At 36.7% G+C, this 16,715-nt stretch overlaps 1 protein-coding gene across 1 annotated transcript in view; it reads left to right on the forward strand.

Annotated features, from left to right (window-relative positions):
• Window positions 1–4,233: 4,233 nt before the first annotated feature.
• RNF128 (ring finger protein 128) overlaps window positions 4,234–16,715 on the forward strand; it is an 84,434-nt gene continuing 71,952 nt past the window's right edge. Inside the window, exon 1 of the mRNA XM_063083572.1 lies at window positions 4,234–4,639. Within this exon, the coding sequence (XP_062939642.1) occupies window positions 4,234–4,639 (406 nt within the window). The remainder of the gene's footprint in view (window positions 4,640–16,715) is intronic.

The raw sequence follows: 16,715 nt of genomic DNA on the forward strand, positions 1-16,715 counted from the left end.
ACTATACAAGAAAAAACTGACATGGCTTCTACTTTCCTGGAATTTACAGTGTTGTGGAGGAGAAAGACATTCAAATAATTGCACAAATAAGTGAGATAAATGTCACAAATAAAGGTATGTTTTTTATATTAGAGTTTTTTAACAAAGGGGGGAGGGGATGGTTGTTTCCAAGGAAGTGAACTTGAAGTACAAACGACTTGCAGCAGAAGGAGTGTTTGAGGCATTAATGACTGATATGGCTGAAGTGCAGAAAGTGGGATGCAAGATGAGACAGGCAAATAGACAAGTGCACTTGCAAACTATACAGAGCCTCAGAGGCCATGGTAAGGAATTTAGTTTGTATCTTTAAAGCACCAGGAAGCCATAAATGGTTTGTGGCCAGTATATGGTATGATTCAATTCATGTTTTAGCATGGTCACTGCTGGACGGAGAATGGATTATAAGGAGATTGGAAGAAACTGGTAGCTGTACCCCAGTGCCTGTTCTCTCCTATAGTAATAGATCTCCCAATTTTTAGCTGGGCACATGGCTACCTACAATAAAGAATACTTTTCCCTGCTTCCTTTGTAGCTAGGTATGTATGACTTTGTGACTAAGTTCTGACCAATGGGAGTGTATACAATTTCTGAATCTTTCCTTCAAAGGTTGAGAGAGAATGCTCTCGTTCCCTTTTCCACCTTTCTGCTGGCTAGAATGTGAGCACAGCGATGAGACATCTTGAATTATACAGAGAAGCACAGCACCCTAGGGATGGATGTCAGAGCAACTAGCTAGTAGGAGCCTCGGTCCCTGTCACCGTGCAGCTGCCATACCAGTTTTGTACTGCTTATCTGTTTTGGCTGTTACATGAGAAAAAGATAAACTATCTCTTTTAAGCCACCATTATTTTGAGTCTCTGAACAGAAGTCAAACCTGTATCCTACTAACAGAGGAGGCAAAAAGTGAAAGCAAGGAGACCAGCTAGGTGACAAATGAGATTGAGAGAGGTGGATATATTCAATAAAAATTTTGAAGGAAAAATTTAAAAACATTTAAAAATTCTAGTAATATTAGTTTGAAACAGTACTATATAGTAGTGGTTCTCAAACTTGGATTCATATTGGTATCACCTGGGAAGTTTTAAAAATTACTATGCCTAAGACTCACCCCTAAGTCTCTGTTTGGGGTGCAGCCCGGGCATCAAAATACTTAAAAGCTCCCCCAGTGATTTTAATGTGCAGACAAGTTTGAGAACGTTGGTATATGGTACTGTTTCAAGCATTTGTTAGCTTTATTAGAGCTCAGGCTTTACACAGTACTTTCAATTTACGTCCTATTCAGGTGCTAAAATTTCATATACTCTCAGCGCAGCTTTATCATGAATTATGCTGACAAGAAAGAAAAACTAGAAACTGATAATTTCTAAACAACTTTCATTTTCATAGAGTTCTATCACATCAAATCTGGAAAAGACTTCATAGAAAAATTCTAGTCCAACCTCTTTTATTGCACAAATGAAGAAAAAGCCCCAGAGAGGTTTTTATTTTTCCAAGGACATGATGATAGTTGTTGCAGAGTCGGCACTTGTGGAAACTTTTGGTTTACAAGATACTTCACAAATGTTCAAAGAACCACCTAAAGTACAAATAAACGTCAAATCTTTATAGATTGGAAGTTGAAGCACAGTGAGGTTGAAATAAAATAACAACTAATCTTTCGAAGCCAGAACTAGATCCAATTAACTATCCATCACAGACAAGTTGTATGAGCTAAAGTTTTTAAACTTGAAAGTGAATAGGAATTACCTGGATAGTTTATTTAAAATGCAAATTCCTAGGTTTTCCCTCAGATTCCAAATCAGGATGACGGAGGGTGGGACACAGGAATCCTCATTTTAAGGGATTCTAACGCATGTCTTCTGCAGACAAAACTTTAGAAGTACCCAATAAACACTTAGACCACTTGCCCTCCAAGAAATTACCTTAAGAGTTAAAAAGAAAATTGCATTGATCGGTATTTATTACTCCAGGACGAATTTTACTCAAGTGCAAATTTTTTTAAATGATTTAAATTTATCTTTGCAAGTTATGGCTCTTTGAAAGCCATAAAAGGAAAACATAAAAGCACTTATATATGAGGTATATAATGCTACTTACCATAAGTCATGCATTTCAACCTTCAGAGCAATTTAACCTAATCGTTTAGTAAAGTTCTCTTTAATACACCAGCACTGCTCCAAAGTGTTATGGGAAAGTTGTCATTTTTAAGCACATAATGATTTAACTTGTGCAAAAATATAATGTGAATATTTGAAACTAATATGTTAAGATTATTTTTAAAAATTTGACTTCTAATGGATTTAGCTAACCTCTCGCTAATGTTTTTAAACTATTTTATGAGAAATTTTTCCTTTAGGAGCAATTTAATAACTAAGAGAAAAGGTGAAATCAAATTTCTGGGACTTTACTAATTATTTTCATGTCGAATACTGATCTTGAATTTATCACAAATGACCATCCACCAGCAATCAGCAAGCTAATGGTTTTGACAATAATATTTATAACAACACTAAGAACATTTCTGTTTTCAGACTGATTTTCTTTGTCTAATGAGTACAGGCTTTAATACCATGATCTTTAACAAATCAAAATGTTAGTGCTAATAGCAAAATGATAAACCATTTGTGTTTATTCCTAAATAGACCATAAGCTAATACACAAGACCTTTGCACTTTTCAGTTCAATTACATGAATTATTAAGTGATTACTATGCGTAAGATACTGCTAATACCAGATACTGTGGGAGGGGAGAGATGAGTAATTGAAAGCTACGATATGATAGAAAGGGTGACATTTGTATTGTGCATCTGTTGGGATTTATTCAGCAGGTTCTGCTGATGATTTCCTGAATTCCTCTGCTCTGCAGGGTAGTGGTTACTGCTAGTTCCCACCTGCAGGGTCTTCTCCAACGTTCATATCTCAGATGCATAAGAACAGACGAGGGGGAAGACACTACTTCATTGATCGTCTCCATCAGCAATGTCTCCTATTTTCCTATTTTCTGTTGTCCCGTCCCCTTGACTCAGGTAGTCTTCCTGATTCCAGACTACTTGCCTTGGATTTTGGACTACCTTTGTGCCTGCCTTCCTTTTTACCTGATGGCTTTCTGCTTCTCTGACAGCCTGATGCCTTTTTATCCAGCTTGCTGACTTTTGGCCCAGTCAGACTCCTGATATCTCTGTTTGTCAGGCTGTCTGTTCATCTGTTCATCTATTCCTTCACCAGCCCTTGGCACACATTGCAATCTCCCCATCCCAGCAGTTTTCCCAGACTAGTTGACCCCATAGCAGCATGTGTCAGCGAGCTGCTAGCGTCCAATGTACTTCTGATTAAAAACAGAGCTTAAAATAAAGAAGGCAATGAAATAAATAAAACTGTCTATACATTTGTAAGAACTAAAATTAAAAACTCTAAATGTTAAAAATTAAACCTCAAACAGTCTTTTTTAGAGTATAGCACATGGGACGTAAGAATTAATGGAATACAGCAACTCACAGGTATCAATCAACAAATATTTGAGTAGCCTACCATGGGCAAAGCACTGTGCTTGAAAGGATCTCTAGCCACTCAAATATGTTTACTTTCTAACAAATCAACAAGGTAGCAGAGGATACTCCTTAGGGAGCCTGCTAAGAAAAAATCCACAAAGAAATTAGAGAGAAAAAAAGGCAGTAAAGTTCATTCTACTAATGCCATAGCAATTAAAATTACGGATCTTAACCTGGCTGAACTGGTTGATAGCATATTCCAGCAGGGCTTGGAAAACCAGTTTGGTGTTTTAGGTATTCTGAGAGAGGTGACTTTCAGCCTCGTCATGTAGGATTCCCAAGAGTCCAGTTCCTCATTCCAATCCACTCCATGTTTATGAAAGTGCATTAGCTGGAACAGTAAGAAGAAAAAAAAAAACTTCACTGCAGGAAGTCATCCAATCCTGATAAGTTGACATGCAGAATAAAGTTGATCGTGTTATTTATTCCTAAGGTAGTTCTGGTTAAGGGTTATGTGTGTATACAGTAGGAGGAGGGGCAGGCAAAGGGGAACGTAGATAACTAAAGTGAAAAAGAGCTGATGCATTCAGAGCTTATGTTGCTAGAGGTGAGATCAGTTACCTACCTGCAACTGAAATTTCAAACTTCTGTTTAGCAGGGACATGAGTGGACAATGGTGACTGATAGTTGGAAATATCAGCAGACAATGAACCCGGAGAATAAGTCCAGTTTTTTCCGGTTCCTTGTAATTTTTACCTTTTTACTTAGAAGTACAGCATCTTTTTCAATGAACGCCTATGTGACTGTGACTTACTACAACGAAACCAGCAACTGCACTACAACAGAGACGTGTGAATGTGGTGTTTATGGATTAGTCTCACCAGTGGCTAATGCTATGGGAGTGGTGGGCATCCCTAAGAACAATAACTACCAGGCTTGTGACTACGACACTGAATTTACCAATACTGAGAAGCCCTGGATTGCACTGATAGAAAGAGGTAATTGTACATTTTCAGAAAAAATTCAAACAGCAGGCAGAAGAAATGCTGATGCTGTTGTGGTTTACAATTCTCCAGAGACTGGCAACCAGACAATACAGATGGCAAATTTTGGTAAGTAAAATCGATTCCCAAAGATGGTTAGATGTCGTTGTTTATCTTCAAGTAGTATTTCCATCTAGAATTACTCTAGGATCTGACAATGAGGTTGTAAGAATTTTTTCTTTAATTTTTCATGTCCGGCACTACTAGGAATTACTTTATTATTCAATATTTTTAATTAATTTGTCTCGTGGACAATAGCAGTTCATGAAGGGGCTCCTATTTTCTTGCAGGTCTTCTTAGCTGTATTAGCTTTTTCAGTGTGCATTATATAATTGCTTTTTAATAAACTGTGCCTTTACCTCTAAACATTAAAAAAGCCTAACATTTTAATTTCATTATTACTTTGAACTTTTCAGTTTGATTCATTTTCTCGTGCAAAAAGAATTGTATATATTCAAGAATGTAAAACTTCAAAACTGATTCATTATTATGATAAAACAGTAGTATATTGTAACTGTGTAAAGTGTTAAGAAATGAGAATTTGACTCTAGGTTATGCATGTAAGATTTGAATCTGTTTGTGGGACTAATACATACAACACTACTCTGCAAGAAATGTTATCCACTGGAAAGGGTATAGCAGAAATAGGATAACACTAATTCACATCAAAAATAAAGATTTTCCTTAAAAATGTTTACTAATGACCTCATAAGTAAAAAGAATTAACTAATGTACTAACTTTGTAAAGGAATTTACTGCCAAGAATTACTGTTTTTATTTTATCTTATTTTATTAAAAAAAAAAAAAAGTGCCACTTTCCAAGTAGTTTTTTTACCCATTGAAGAAGTAGACTTCTGACCCATGTTTTCTACACTGTGGTTGGGTATGTGTATTTTTTGCCCCAGACTTGGCCAAGGGAAAAAAAAGGAGGGAGGCGGGAATAATATCAAACAAGGCAAAAGCTGACAGTAAATGAATATATTTTGGTAATCGGTGTTGTTATCGCCAAATTTGGCCTCTAAGAAAATGAATGCAAATTAAATTTAAACGGATTTCAGAATTGTAAAAAGGAGAAAATCAAATTTGTATTAAGAATAGTAGAGTGCTTGGAACATTCCAGATTATATACAGACGGTTTAACATTAATATTTGAAAAATAAGCTGCTTGTTCCCCTGGGTATTGAAAAAACAAGTAAGATGGTTTTCAGCAGTACAAAATCATTGTAAATGTAACAAAAGTTCTACTTGCTACCTTTTGTAACACATCCTGGCAAGACCTCAGGCATTCACATTTTTTTTCTTTTCACGCTAAGAGCATACCATAAGTATTCCCTGTGTGTTCCTATATTTTTACAAGTGACTTCTATTTTTGTAGAAAGAAAGCAGTGCAGTTTTCTGATGAAAACTGGAAATTAAACCTGTTCTAAGGAACCTCTTTCCTTTACATTTAAACTTAGAGATCCTCAGTACTCTAGGTTTCACTGCACAATCACATTCTGCTTATTCACTCTGCTATTATTTTTAAAGAATAAACAGTATCAAACTAAATAGTAGTCTGTTTTCAGAACTTGCTTTGTAACCTGCAGTAGGGACCAACATCTCTAGTGGAATGCATGTACCCCATCACTGAATTTAAAATATTTACCAAAGGTCAATCACAGTAAATCTCTCCAAAAGGCATGTGCATAGCCATTTGAATATGAGACTCTGAGAAGAGTTTTTAAAAGGTGGCGATTAGACCTATCATTCAAGATATACTTCCAGTATAATCAAAGACACGTGATCGAAAACATTTTTAAAGCTACAGCATTGCCCTGTTTTAAAATAAATACATTGAAAAAAATAGCATAATGATAGTAACTGTAATAGTTGTCATTTATCAGCATTTACTATATGCCAAACACTGTTCTAGGGCCTTTATTTTATTTAATAAATATTCTTCTGTAACATTGAATGATCTCAACCCCAAAGAACTAAAATACTAAGTTTAGGGTTTTGCAGTTATAAGACCTGTCAACTAGAGTGTCACTGGATTTCTTCCTTCCCAGAAATTTGCCTCATATAAAAACTGTTCTATGATGCAGTTGACTAACATAAGGAAGCAAGTGATGTGAGAACTATATGATTAGCCTCTAGATCATTGAAGACTGAGTCATCATTTATAACATAAGCTGAAATTCTATTTGTCATGACTCTTTTCATCAGTGTCTTGCTTTGTTTTGATACAGAGGGTGGGGGCAACAATTTCTCCTCCTCCTACAAAAGCTCATGCTTCACCTTCCATCATCTCACCTTTTATCACCCCTGTAGCCCCCTCAGACCCATGCACCCTTCCACTCTTCCCTGCCCCGCCCCCATCTCTTCATTCCTTCAGTCCCATTTTCCCACGCTAGGCCTTGCAAGCCCTTCAACAATGTTGTGTCTCTTCTTACTAATGTCAATGTCCTCCATCCAAAGACCACTAGCAACAGACCTGTAGTTTAAAAATTCAATTTATTACCTGTTACAGTAAAGGGAGAACGCACACCATGGGAAATCAAGTTAGAAAGGACTTATAGGATTTGGGCTTGCTTCAGGTGAGATGGGGGAGGGTTTAAGGAAGTGGACCATCATTGACAGACCAAACCATCTTACTTTGCTTGAGTTTTGAGGGATTTCCTGAGATGTGGGACTTACAGTGCTAAAACCAGGAAATTCTTGGGTAAACCAAGACAAGTTGGACACCCTAGCTGACTTTGTTCTGGATCTGGGTGCTGTCAGGAAGTGGGGATAATTCTGTGATTGGATTTCTAAATAAGTCTTTTTTATAATTGGGAAAGACTAGCCCGAGGCTAAAGGTGTAATTGGTAGAGAAGCAATAGTCACTTACATTAGCCAGAATAAGGGAGATCTTTGGTCATTTTTTGTGGCTTGGATGCTGTTCATATTTTGTATGTGTTCAGATATGATTACAGAGTGGTCTTGTTTTTGTCTTGATCCATCATGGTCACAGAATGACCTTCTCTAATGTTGATGTTCTGTGAGATGGTTTATATTTTCAGCAAGAAAACAAGGCCCAATTGAGAGTACCAGGTCAGGTCCTGGATATCAGGGGCTACTTGTCTCTTTCTCACTGACGATCCACTTTGCCCACTGCCTTACTGGTGTGCAAATACATTCTCTCCCCCCATATCCTTTTACATTTTTGTGCCTTCCCATTCCCTATAGACTTCCTTTAAGGACATCAATAAGCCTCAGGGATGCTTTTGCACCCCTTGCATCCCATGATTTCGTGATGGACGTGCAGAATGTCCTTACTCTGGGGCCCAGTCTATTTACAGCCTTTCTACTAGCAGTATTCTTTTTTCAAAGGGGATAACTTCAGTCTAAGAAGAGCTCCTGCTGAGGAGGAATAGCGTATAGTCTAATACTTAGGGGTAAACTTTTAATTCAGAGTTCCCCAATATGCTGTATGTTTTGACTTGCCATTTTGATGGGGTTGGAAAGAGAAGGATATGCTTACAGCTTCCTTAAGTAGGCATGTAACTTCTTAACAATCCTTTCCAAATACTGCAGAGACAGCCATTCAGTTCTACTCCAGATGTGTAGGACTCCTGAGCTATTCAAGCAGAAAATTCAGAACACGTTAAGTTCTTGTTTGCTGAGCAGACAGTTTTTGAAGTTAAGTATGCTACTTATAGGTATATTGCCTTAAGAAATGATTATATTTGAATGTAGTTTATGCCAGAAACGTCAATAATTTGGGAGGGATAAAATAGTTCTTACTTTTTTATCGTTTTCACTGTGTCCAATGAAGTAGATTACAGAGTGAGGTTTGCATCATTTCAGAATACCCCCATTCCAGAGCAATTAAGTGCATGGAAGGGAAGGGTTTAAGCAGAGCAACAAACTCACATGCTTTACAAAAATGTTTTTTCTAGAAATAAAAGGGGAAATAAAAACATATATAAATATATGAATAAACACATATATATATATAAATGAAGTGAGAAGATAATAAAAACTCTTCAATAAGACATAGACCCAAATATATCCATAAAGAAGAACTTAATTCAAGAAAACTAATCAGTTCCACTTCAAACAAGCCTCAAATCTGTCTAGTTCTATGCATCTCCAAGGCTTCATCCTCTCTATCTTAGACCTCTACAAGAACTTCCTAAATGATCTCCCTGCTACTCTCGCCGCACTCCGGAGTGTCTTCCACACAGCAGCCAGAGTGATCCTGTGGAAAACGTAATTCAGTCCCGATTAGAATAAAAACCAGGCTTTGTGCTCAGGCCTACAAGGCCCTCCATGATCAGACCTTATCCTATGCCCTTCTCCCCACATTACCATGCCTCAGCCACTCTGGTCTTCTTTCTGTTTCTTAACCAAGAGAAATATGTGCACTTGCTGCTCCCTCTGCTTTCATTTTTTCACATAATTCTGCCTCCAAAATATAACCATGTCTACAAGGAGTCTTCAAAAACTCCGTGGAAAGATTCATATTATCTTTTAATTCCATTTTTCCTCAAACTTTTTTTTTTTCATTATTTTGAAGTACCCTCAAACTACCACCAGTCTAGTGCAGGCTTCTATCATCTCTCACGCTGACTACTGAAAATAGCCCTCAAACCGGGCTCCCTGCTTCTACTTTTGCCACCTACCCCATCTATTCTCTACGTGGCAGCCAGAGTGATCTTCTAAAAATATAGGCTGATCACATCACTGCTCTTCTCAGAGCCTCCCAGTGACTTTCCATTGTTCTTCAAATAAAATCTAAACTTTACCATGCCTAAAAGGACTTGCATGATCTAGCCTCCCCCTACCTCTCCAACCTAACAATCCTTTCTCTCTCCCACAATGCTTTAACCACTCTAATCTTCAAACATTTTCTCCACCATTTGAAGCTTTTTCTGCATGAGACCCTTTTTGCTTGCTTTTCTCCCTCTCACCACCATCCCTGTTACATGAAACAGGTCCTCCAAATCCCAGTTTAAATGTCTCTTCTTCTAAGAGGTCTCTCTCGACTGTACCTATATCATTTCCCATCAAAACTTACTGCTCATTTCTGTTTAAATCTCTTATAAAGTGTAATTATTTGCTTATTAAATTTGTTATTTGCTTATTATTTGTATCTCGCACTAGGTTGTAAATTCCAGGGAAACTGCTTGCCATTGTATTCACTGTGCTGAGCATAGTGCATGGTCTTCACTAGCTGTCAAAATTCTAGTTTCTAGTTTCAACAACTAGTGAAGACCATAAGTTTAAGAAAGCAAAAAGCAATTCCCTTTTATATACGAAAAGACAGACAAAGTTAAATGAAGTTGATTGGGTGAATTTAGCAAACAATTATATTTTTTAATTGTTTTTATTTTTTTCCAATATGAGTAATAAATGAATACTTTCTCCTTGTAAAAAAAAAAATACTAAAGATATAATTAAAGTCCCCTCTTGACTACCACCCCTAATTCCAGGCCCCTTCCAGGAGATAACAATTGCTATTAATTCAGTATGTAACATTTCAGACTTTTCCGTTCATTTTCATATATAAACCTATGGAAAATACATAGTCAATTTGTGTTTAATTTTAACATTAACGAAGTTATTCTGTAGCATGCTTTAGCCATTCACCAGTAGGAACTGGAGTGATTTCCAGGTCAGTAAATTTAGATTTAAATATAATTCATTCTTTTAACTATTGCATAATATTACACAGTGCATAGACACAATTTATTTAACCACTCTTCTATTAATGAACATTTGGGTTGTTTCCAATGCTGCTCTTTTACAAACAATACTTCAGTGAACACAATTATAATTGCTACATAAGGAAGCTATTGATATTAATCTTGCATTACTATTGATGTTGACCTTGCATCTGACCACCTTGTTGAACTTTTACTAATTTTAATAGTTTGTTCCTTGATTCTCTTGAATTTTCAAGATAAAGGATCATTTTTTTTACAAAGTTTTGCCTTCTTTTATACTAATTATACTTCTTAATTCTTCCCAATGGTCTTATTCCATTGTCTAGGGCTACAATAGCAGTAATAGTACATATCCTTGACTTGTTCCTGACTTTACTAAAACATGCTTCCACTGTTCCACAATTAAGTGTATTGTTTGATAGAAGTTTCTGGGAGATACGCTTTATCAAATTTCAGGACTTTTTAGTAAGGCTTTGCAATCTTGTTATTCTGGCTTACTATATAAATATACAAGAGTACTTCAAAAAGTTAATGGAAAGATTCGTATTATCTTTTCACTCTATTTTTCCATAAAACTTTCGACATAACCTTCTATATGTATATATACATATATGCATATATGTATGTGTGTAGATAGATATAACAATAGATATAGTCACCATTGTAGGATACAACCCAAATGATAAATCCTGTAGTTTACCATCAGTTTGGGAAAAATAATAAAGTGGTATACAGAAAATAATAAAATGGTGTACAGGAATATATTCAAATGTAATTTTATGGATGCCCTGGATAAAAGAACTGAGAAAAATTGCATTACTTTTACATACGACTCCAAGTTGCGTGTCAAGTTGTAAGATACAAACAAAATTTAAAAGCATCTTGACAAATTAGGAAAATTAAATAAAAACAAGGTGAAGTACCATAGTGAATAGTAAAGAATAATATATGTATAGACAGGTATCAAATAGAAAAACATGGACAAAAAAAGGTTTACAGGCAAAAGATTTTACATTGCACCACAAGTTAAATAATGACACAGTTATTTTAAAAGCTGACACGATCGTGGGATGGTGCTAGCAAGTACATAACATGAGAGGCCTAGAAAATAACTCAGCAATGTGTGGAATTCATGGATCTCTGCAAACATTATGTGCCTTCGTATAACCTGTCTTACAATAACAAGGTTATAGTACCTATCTCAGACTTTCACACAAGTGCCCAAGTGCCACACCTCCTTGGTCCCCTGGGTAAAAGCATCCGCAAACATAACTGCATAAAAGAGTATGTACTTATAAGGAAATCTAGATACACTACCTCTGGACGCTGGTTTCCAGAAAAAACAAAATGAGTAAATTCACTGTGAACCCTTGAAAGTGCATTTTATCTCCCTTTTCTCCATTTTAAAATGGAGAAAATTTTCTAAGAGTCTAAAGACATGCTTGGCTTAACTCTTGGCCTCTTCCTCCCAAATTTTCAATGTTTTATTTATTATGTTATGATTTGCTGCTAGGACATTGATTTTCCCCAGAATTACTGATAATTGCTAAGAAAGAATGTGCATGTGCATGTGTGTGTGTGTGAAAATACACACAAAACAACGCCTGACTAAAGTTCCTCCTAAGTACGCTCACCCTCTCCTTTCAGTAATCCTTGGTTCCTAAGTACTCTTTCTCCAGCTGCCCCTCTTCCATCATTCAAGCCTACCTTCCATAGGCAGCAAGACTTCATGTAAATAAACTATATTCATTTCCATTTAAACTTGCAAGTCCTATCTCCTACTCATTTAGGGAATTGTTAGTATTCAAGAGCTATTTTCATAAAGTAGCCTGGGGTGGGAGATGGTCTACTTATTGCAACTGGAAACAACACACTTTAAGGGAAGTAAATAGATTTCTAACTGGCGATAGTATCAGGACCTTTGACAGAACTGTGAAAGAGTGAGTTTAAGAAAATGGTATGTTAGAGCATCTCTTATATTATGTAAGCAACAAACTATTCCACCTGTGCTCAGGACCCGCTTTGATCACATAAATGTTTAACAATATGATAATGCCAATTATAACTTTTTAGATTTTTGGATGGATATTTTTTCCAAAATTTTAATAATATATATTCCCAACATGACCTATCAAATGACTTCATTATGCAATGATAATGACACCATGTGGTGAAATAAACCAGTCTCTAGCAATAATCAATATAGAAGGAAATTAAAATTTGCTGAATAATTCACTTTCCTTCCATTACTATTTTAAATGAGTGTTTCTCAATATTATTACTAATAATAATTGGAGCCCCTTATTTCTTTCAGTATTGCTGTTGTTAAAATCTGTTTTTCCCTATCTTTTTATAAAGGCAATTGTTAATAGTGGGTAGTCTGTTAGCTACATGCCAAGCATTCTTCTAAGTGTAATCATCTCGACAACTCCATGTGGTATGTAGTGTTAGTAGTTTCTTTCTTGGTGTAAGGAAACTGAGGCACAGAGAGGTTGGTTAACATCCCCATGACCATACAGCTAGTAAGTTTCAAAGGTGAAGTTTGAAACCTAATATTCTGACTCCAGAGTCTGTACTCTTAATCAGTACACAATACTTTCTCTCTGGTGATCATATACTATGCAAGCTGTAAAAAAAAAAAGGTACAAGAACATCATCATTATTCTCAAGATGAGAAGTTTAGCAGTAGGTGGATATTAAAGTTATAAAAGATGACCAAGGTCAAGAGTTTGGATCCCTGTATTAGCCAGCCACCAAAAAATAAAATAAATAGAATAAAAGAAAAAATAAAGTTACAGATGATGATAGCAGAGAAGTCAAAGATCAGCACTGGCAATATGAAAATGAGAAAGTTATAAGGAGGCAATCAGAAAGCAGCTATTTCTGTTGCAATTTCAGAGGTCGAGCAGATCAGGATGATGATAATGTCCAGAGTATATCCACGGTAGTGGGGTAACTAAAGTGAAATGGAGGCAAAATCCCTGAGGTTGAATCACATCATGGGGTGAAGAGAATGGCTGTGATCCAAGTAGCAAAGTCTTCAATAAATGTGGAGGAAGGACTGGGAGGTGGGTCCATGACCAAACAGGGCAGAAAGGAATAGGCGGTAGTAAAACCAAATGCCATGTGTCTCCAAGAAGCTGGGGCTTTATTAATGAGGGTGGGGGAGAAGTAGTCTGGGAATAACAATGTGGGAGTCAGGAAACTCCTTGTACCCTGAAATATGTGGGGTACAGATGGATGCGCTGCCTTTACTGAAAGTAACTGAAGGAGAAGTGGTATCCTCAGGGGTAAGATGGGGGAATTTTACAAGTTAAACATGTGTCATATAACCTGAGATCTAGAAGACACAGCGGAAACTTTTGTAAGGGGAACAGTAGAAGAAGAAAGTAATGAGCTCTATGGAAAGGGAAGCACAGAAGTAAATATTAACCAAGTTAGCTTCCATTTGGGGCAGTAACTGAGGATGAAATAAATGTGAGGCTAGGTGGCATTAGGGTAAAGATTTCAAACTAAATTCTGGAATAAAGTTGTCTCAGGCAAATATAGAACTTGGTTTATCAGTGTAAAAGGCTGGCACTGTATATAAAACATAAGAGAATTACTCACAAGAGAGCAGGCACTCGTGAAGAAGCTGGGAAGGGCAGAGCTGAATGGGTTAGAGATGAAACTATGAAGAATTTAAATCAGAAAGGTTTGTTCCTAAAGCTGTGATTGTAGATCACAGGGATGAAGGTGATGCAAGTTAATGTTCGGGCAGGGAGGGAGGGTACGGTGGAGAATAATGGGTGCTTAATGACATGAATATAAAACTAACCTGCCCTAAGGTTCCAAATGGAACTGCTTTAAAGTCTTAATCCAAGTGCAAGTCAGTCCTTGACTTTAGTGTTACCTGGGTATCTGGAGGATGTTGCATAAAAATAGGAAATCTTTTTAAAGAATGAGCACATGACAAAATTCTTTTGGGCCATTTTAATAAATCAAATGTTCTGTTTGTTCTGGCTAATACTAATTACCTATCTCTGTACTGAGATTAGGATTTTAGTAAAAACTGGTAGAAACCCAGTCAAGGCCTTAGGATGTCAAAATTGCAAATCATTAAATGCCTGGATACGTTCCCAAGACCCCAAAGGTCCATTCACTTGCTGCTCAATAGCCAACAATTGAGAGACAATAATTGGTGTAAGGAAAGGTAGCCTTTAATCAGGAAGTTGGCAGCCTAGGTGAATGGTGGGTATGTCTCAAAGACTGTGTCTGCCTCTCCCAGGTTTGTCAAAGGGTCTTATATTGGTCTGTGGGGAAAACTTGATTCATGGTGACCAAGTGAGGACATGCAGACATACTTGAGTGTTTCAAATAATCATCAAGGAACTTCCCCGGTGAGAGTTGACCAGCTTTATACTTCATTCTCCATGGGCTCAGTTCCTGTCATTCTCAAATAAGATCAGGTTAGTAAGCTAGTAAAGAATGGCCACCTGGGTTAATTTTTCTCTAATTATTTTGTGTACAATGTGAGAGCAAGAGTCATTGTGTTCTGGCAATTAGCTGCAGACTATGTGGTTTGGGTTACTGGAGAAAAAACAGTTTTTAAATTCAAAGGTTTAACAAAATGGAGTCACTTCTGTTCAGGCTGTTACAGATACCTGCATCCTAGAATTGTATTAAGTCCAATCTACATTTACTTTGGAATATTTTTAGCTTTTAAATGGAAATGTAAATTGAGTTCTTTTCCTCAAAGCAGTCAATTCAGCTGAGGAGGAGGAGTGTAGAACCAAATAGGATTTTTGACATTATTTTAGCTCTAAAAATGTCAGCATGGACCAAATAACCATTTTTCAGAAATAATTTTTCAACTGATTTTTTTTTTCCTTACACAGGATGCAGGCAGCATCTAAATGCACAATAATTGATGTATGGTAACATTAGCTGCAGTTGGAGGGGTTAATTCTGACAAATTTAGTACTATTTCAACTGTACAGGCAGGCAACTGCTCTTAGAAAATCAATCTATGCAAAGAGGCCATATTTACCAAAGGGCTTTGTGAGGACTTCTTGGAAAAGAACTCACATGCAGAGAGGGGTAAGTTACATTTTGGTTAACGGAATATGGGTAGTTTGGCCATTTCACAAAGAACACATCCTTTCTCACCCAAAAGCTGCATCTCATCGCCTCAACAAGGGCAGCTTAAAGAATACCTAAAGAGAAATACTAGGGCTCTAACCTGATGCATATTACCACATGATACCTCACCCACCTGGGAGACCAAAGGGTAAAGAGAAACCTTAGGGAATAAAGCCCTGGGGTGCTATTCATTCTTGTTTACATTTCCATAGCCTGGGCCAAGGGTGGCTCTGCAGTGGAAAAAATCTCTTAGGGAGAGCAAGTTCTGGCTGACAACTGGGTTTTCTAACATGGGAATAAAAGACCATATTTTTTTTTTCTCAATCTAAAAAGCAAAGGTTTACTTATTCATTCAACAAATACTTACTGAGGTCCAACTATTTGTCAGACACTATCCTCCCAAGTTTTACATTTCATAGTTCCATCTCTGAGCCTTCAAGCGTGTGGCATGGTTTCTACCAGGAGCAGTGGAATGTAGTACTGATTTAGGGCATGGGCTTTGTAGGAAGAGAGACCTGAATTTGAATCCCACATCTGCTGTTAGTTTTCTAGCTATGTGATTTTGCACAAGTTACTTAAACTCTTCTCATCTCAGTCATCAAATCTGTAAAATGGTAATACTCATAGTAGTACTTTATAGGGTAGTTGTAAGGATTAAATGAGATAATGCATGTAAAGGAAACACTTCTCATGGTGTCTATTCTGTAATAGACACTCAAAAATATGGTAGGAGTAAGATGATGCGATTAAAGTCATCCTCCTTTTTGGTTTATTCTCCCTCTTCTTCACCTATCCACGTGTCTTTCTCACTTTAAAATCTTAGGCAAAATTTCATGTCCAACGGGAAGTGTTTTTTACTAGCAGTTTACCCTAGTCTCTCCTTTACTTGGCACCTATTCAACTATTACATACATAGTCTAGGTCATGTTACTTTCCTTTTTGCCTATTTTTATGTATTTTATGTATTCATTTGTATCATTACTGGATTTCTAATTATCATAGACTGACAGGTTCATAGACTGAACAAAGCAGGATATAAATCTTTCATGTACTTCAGGAATCCCTTCAACTAAAACCCTGTCTGATGGGCATCCATTTTTTGCTTGAGAACTTTTAATGATGGGCATCTCACAAGGCAGTTCAGTTCATTGTTGAACAGCCTAAGTTTTCAGGAAGTTGTTTTTCCAACTTCACCAAAATATGACTCCCTCTAATTCCCACACATTGTTCCTAATTGTGTCTTCCTAAACAATATAGGACAGTAGATTGTTAACTATTTGAAATTGCATTCTGTTTACTTTATATCATCCAGTCAATTCCCAGTCAGTGGTATT

Source organism: Cynocephalus volans, chromosome X (assembly GCF_027409185.1).
Source record: "Cynocephalus volans isolate mCynVol1 chromosome X, mCynVol1.pri, whole genome shotgun sequence".
Classification (NCBI taxonomy): Eukaryota; Metazoa; Chordata; class Mammalia; order Dermoptera; family Cynocephalidae; genus Cynocephalus; species Cynocephalus volans.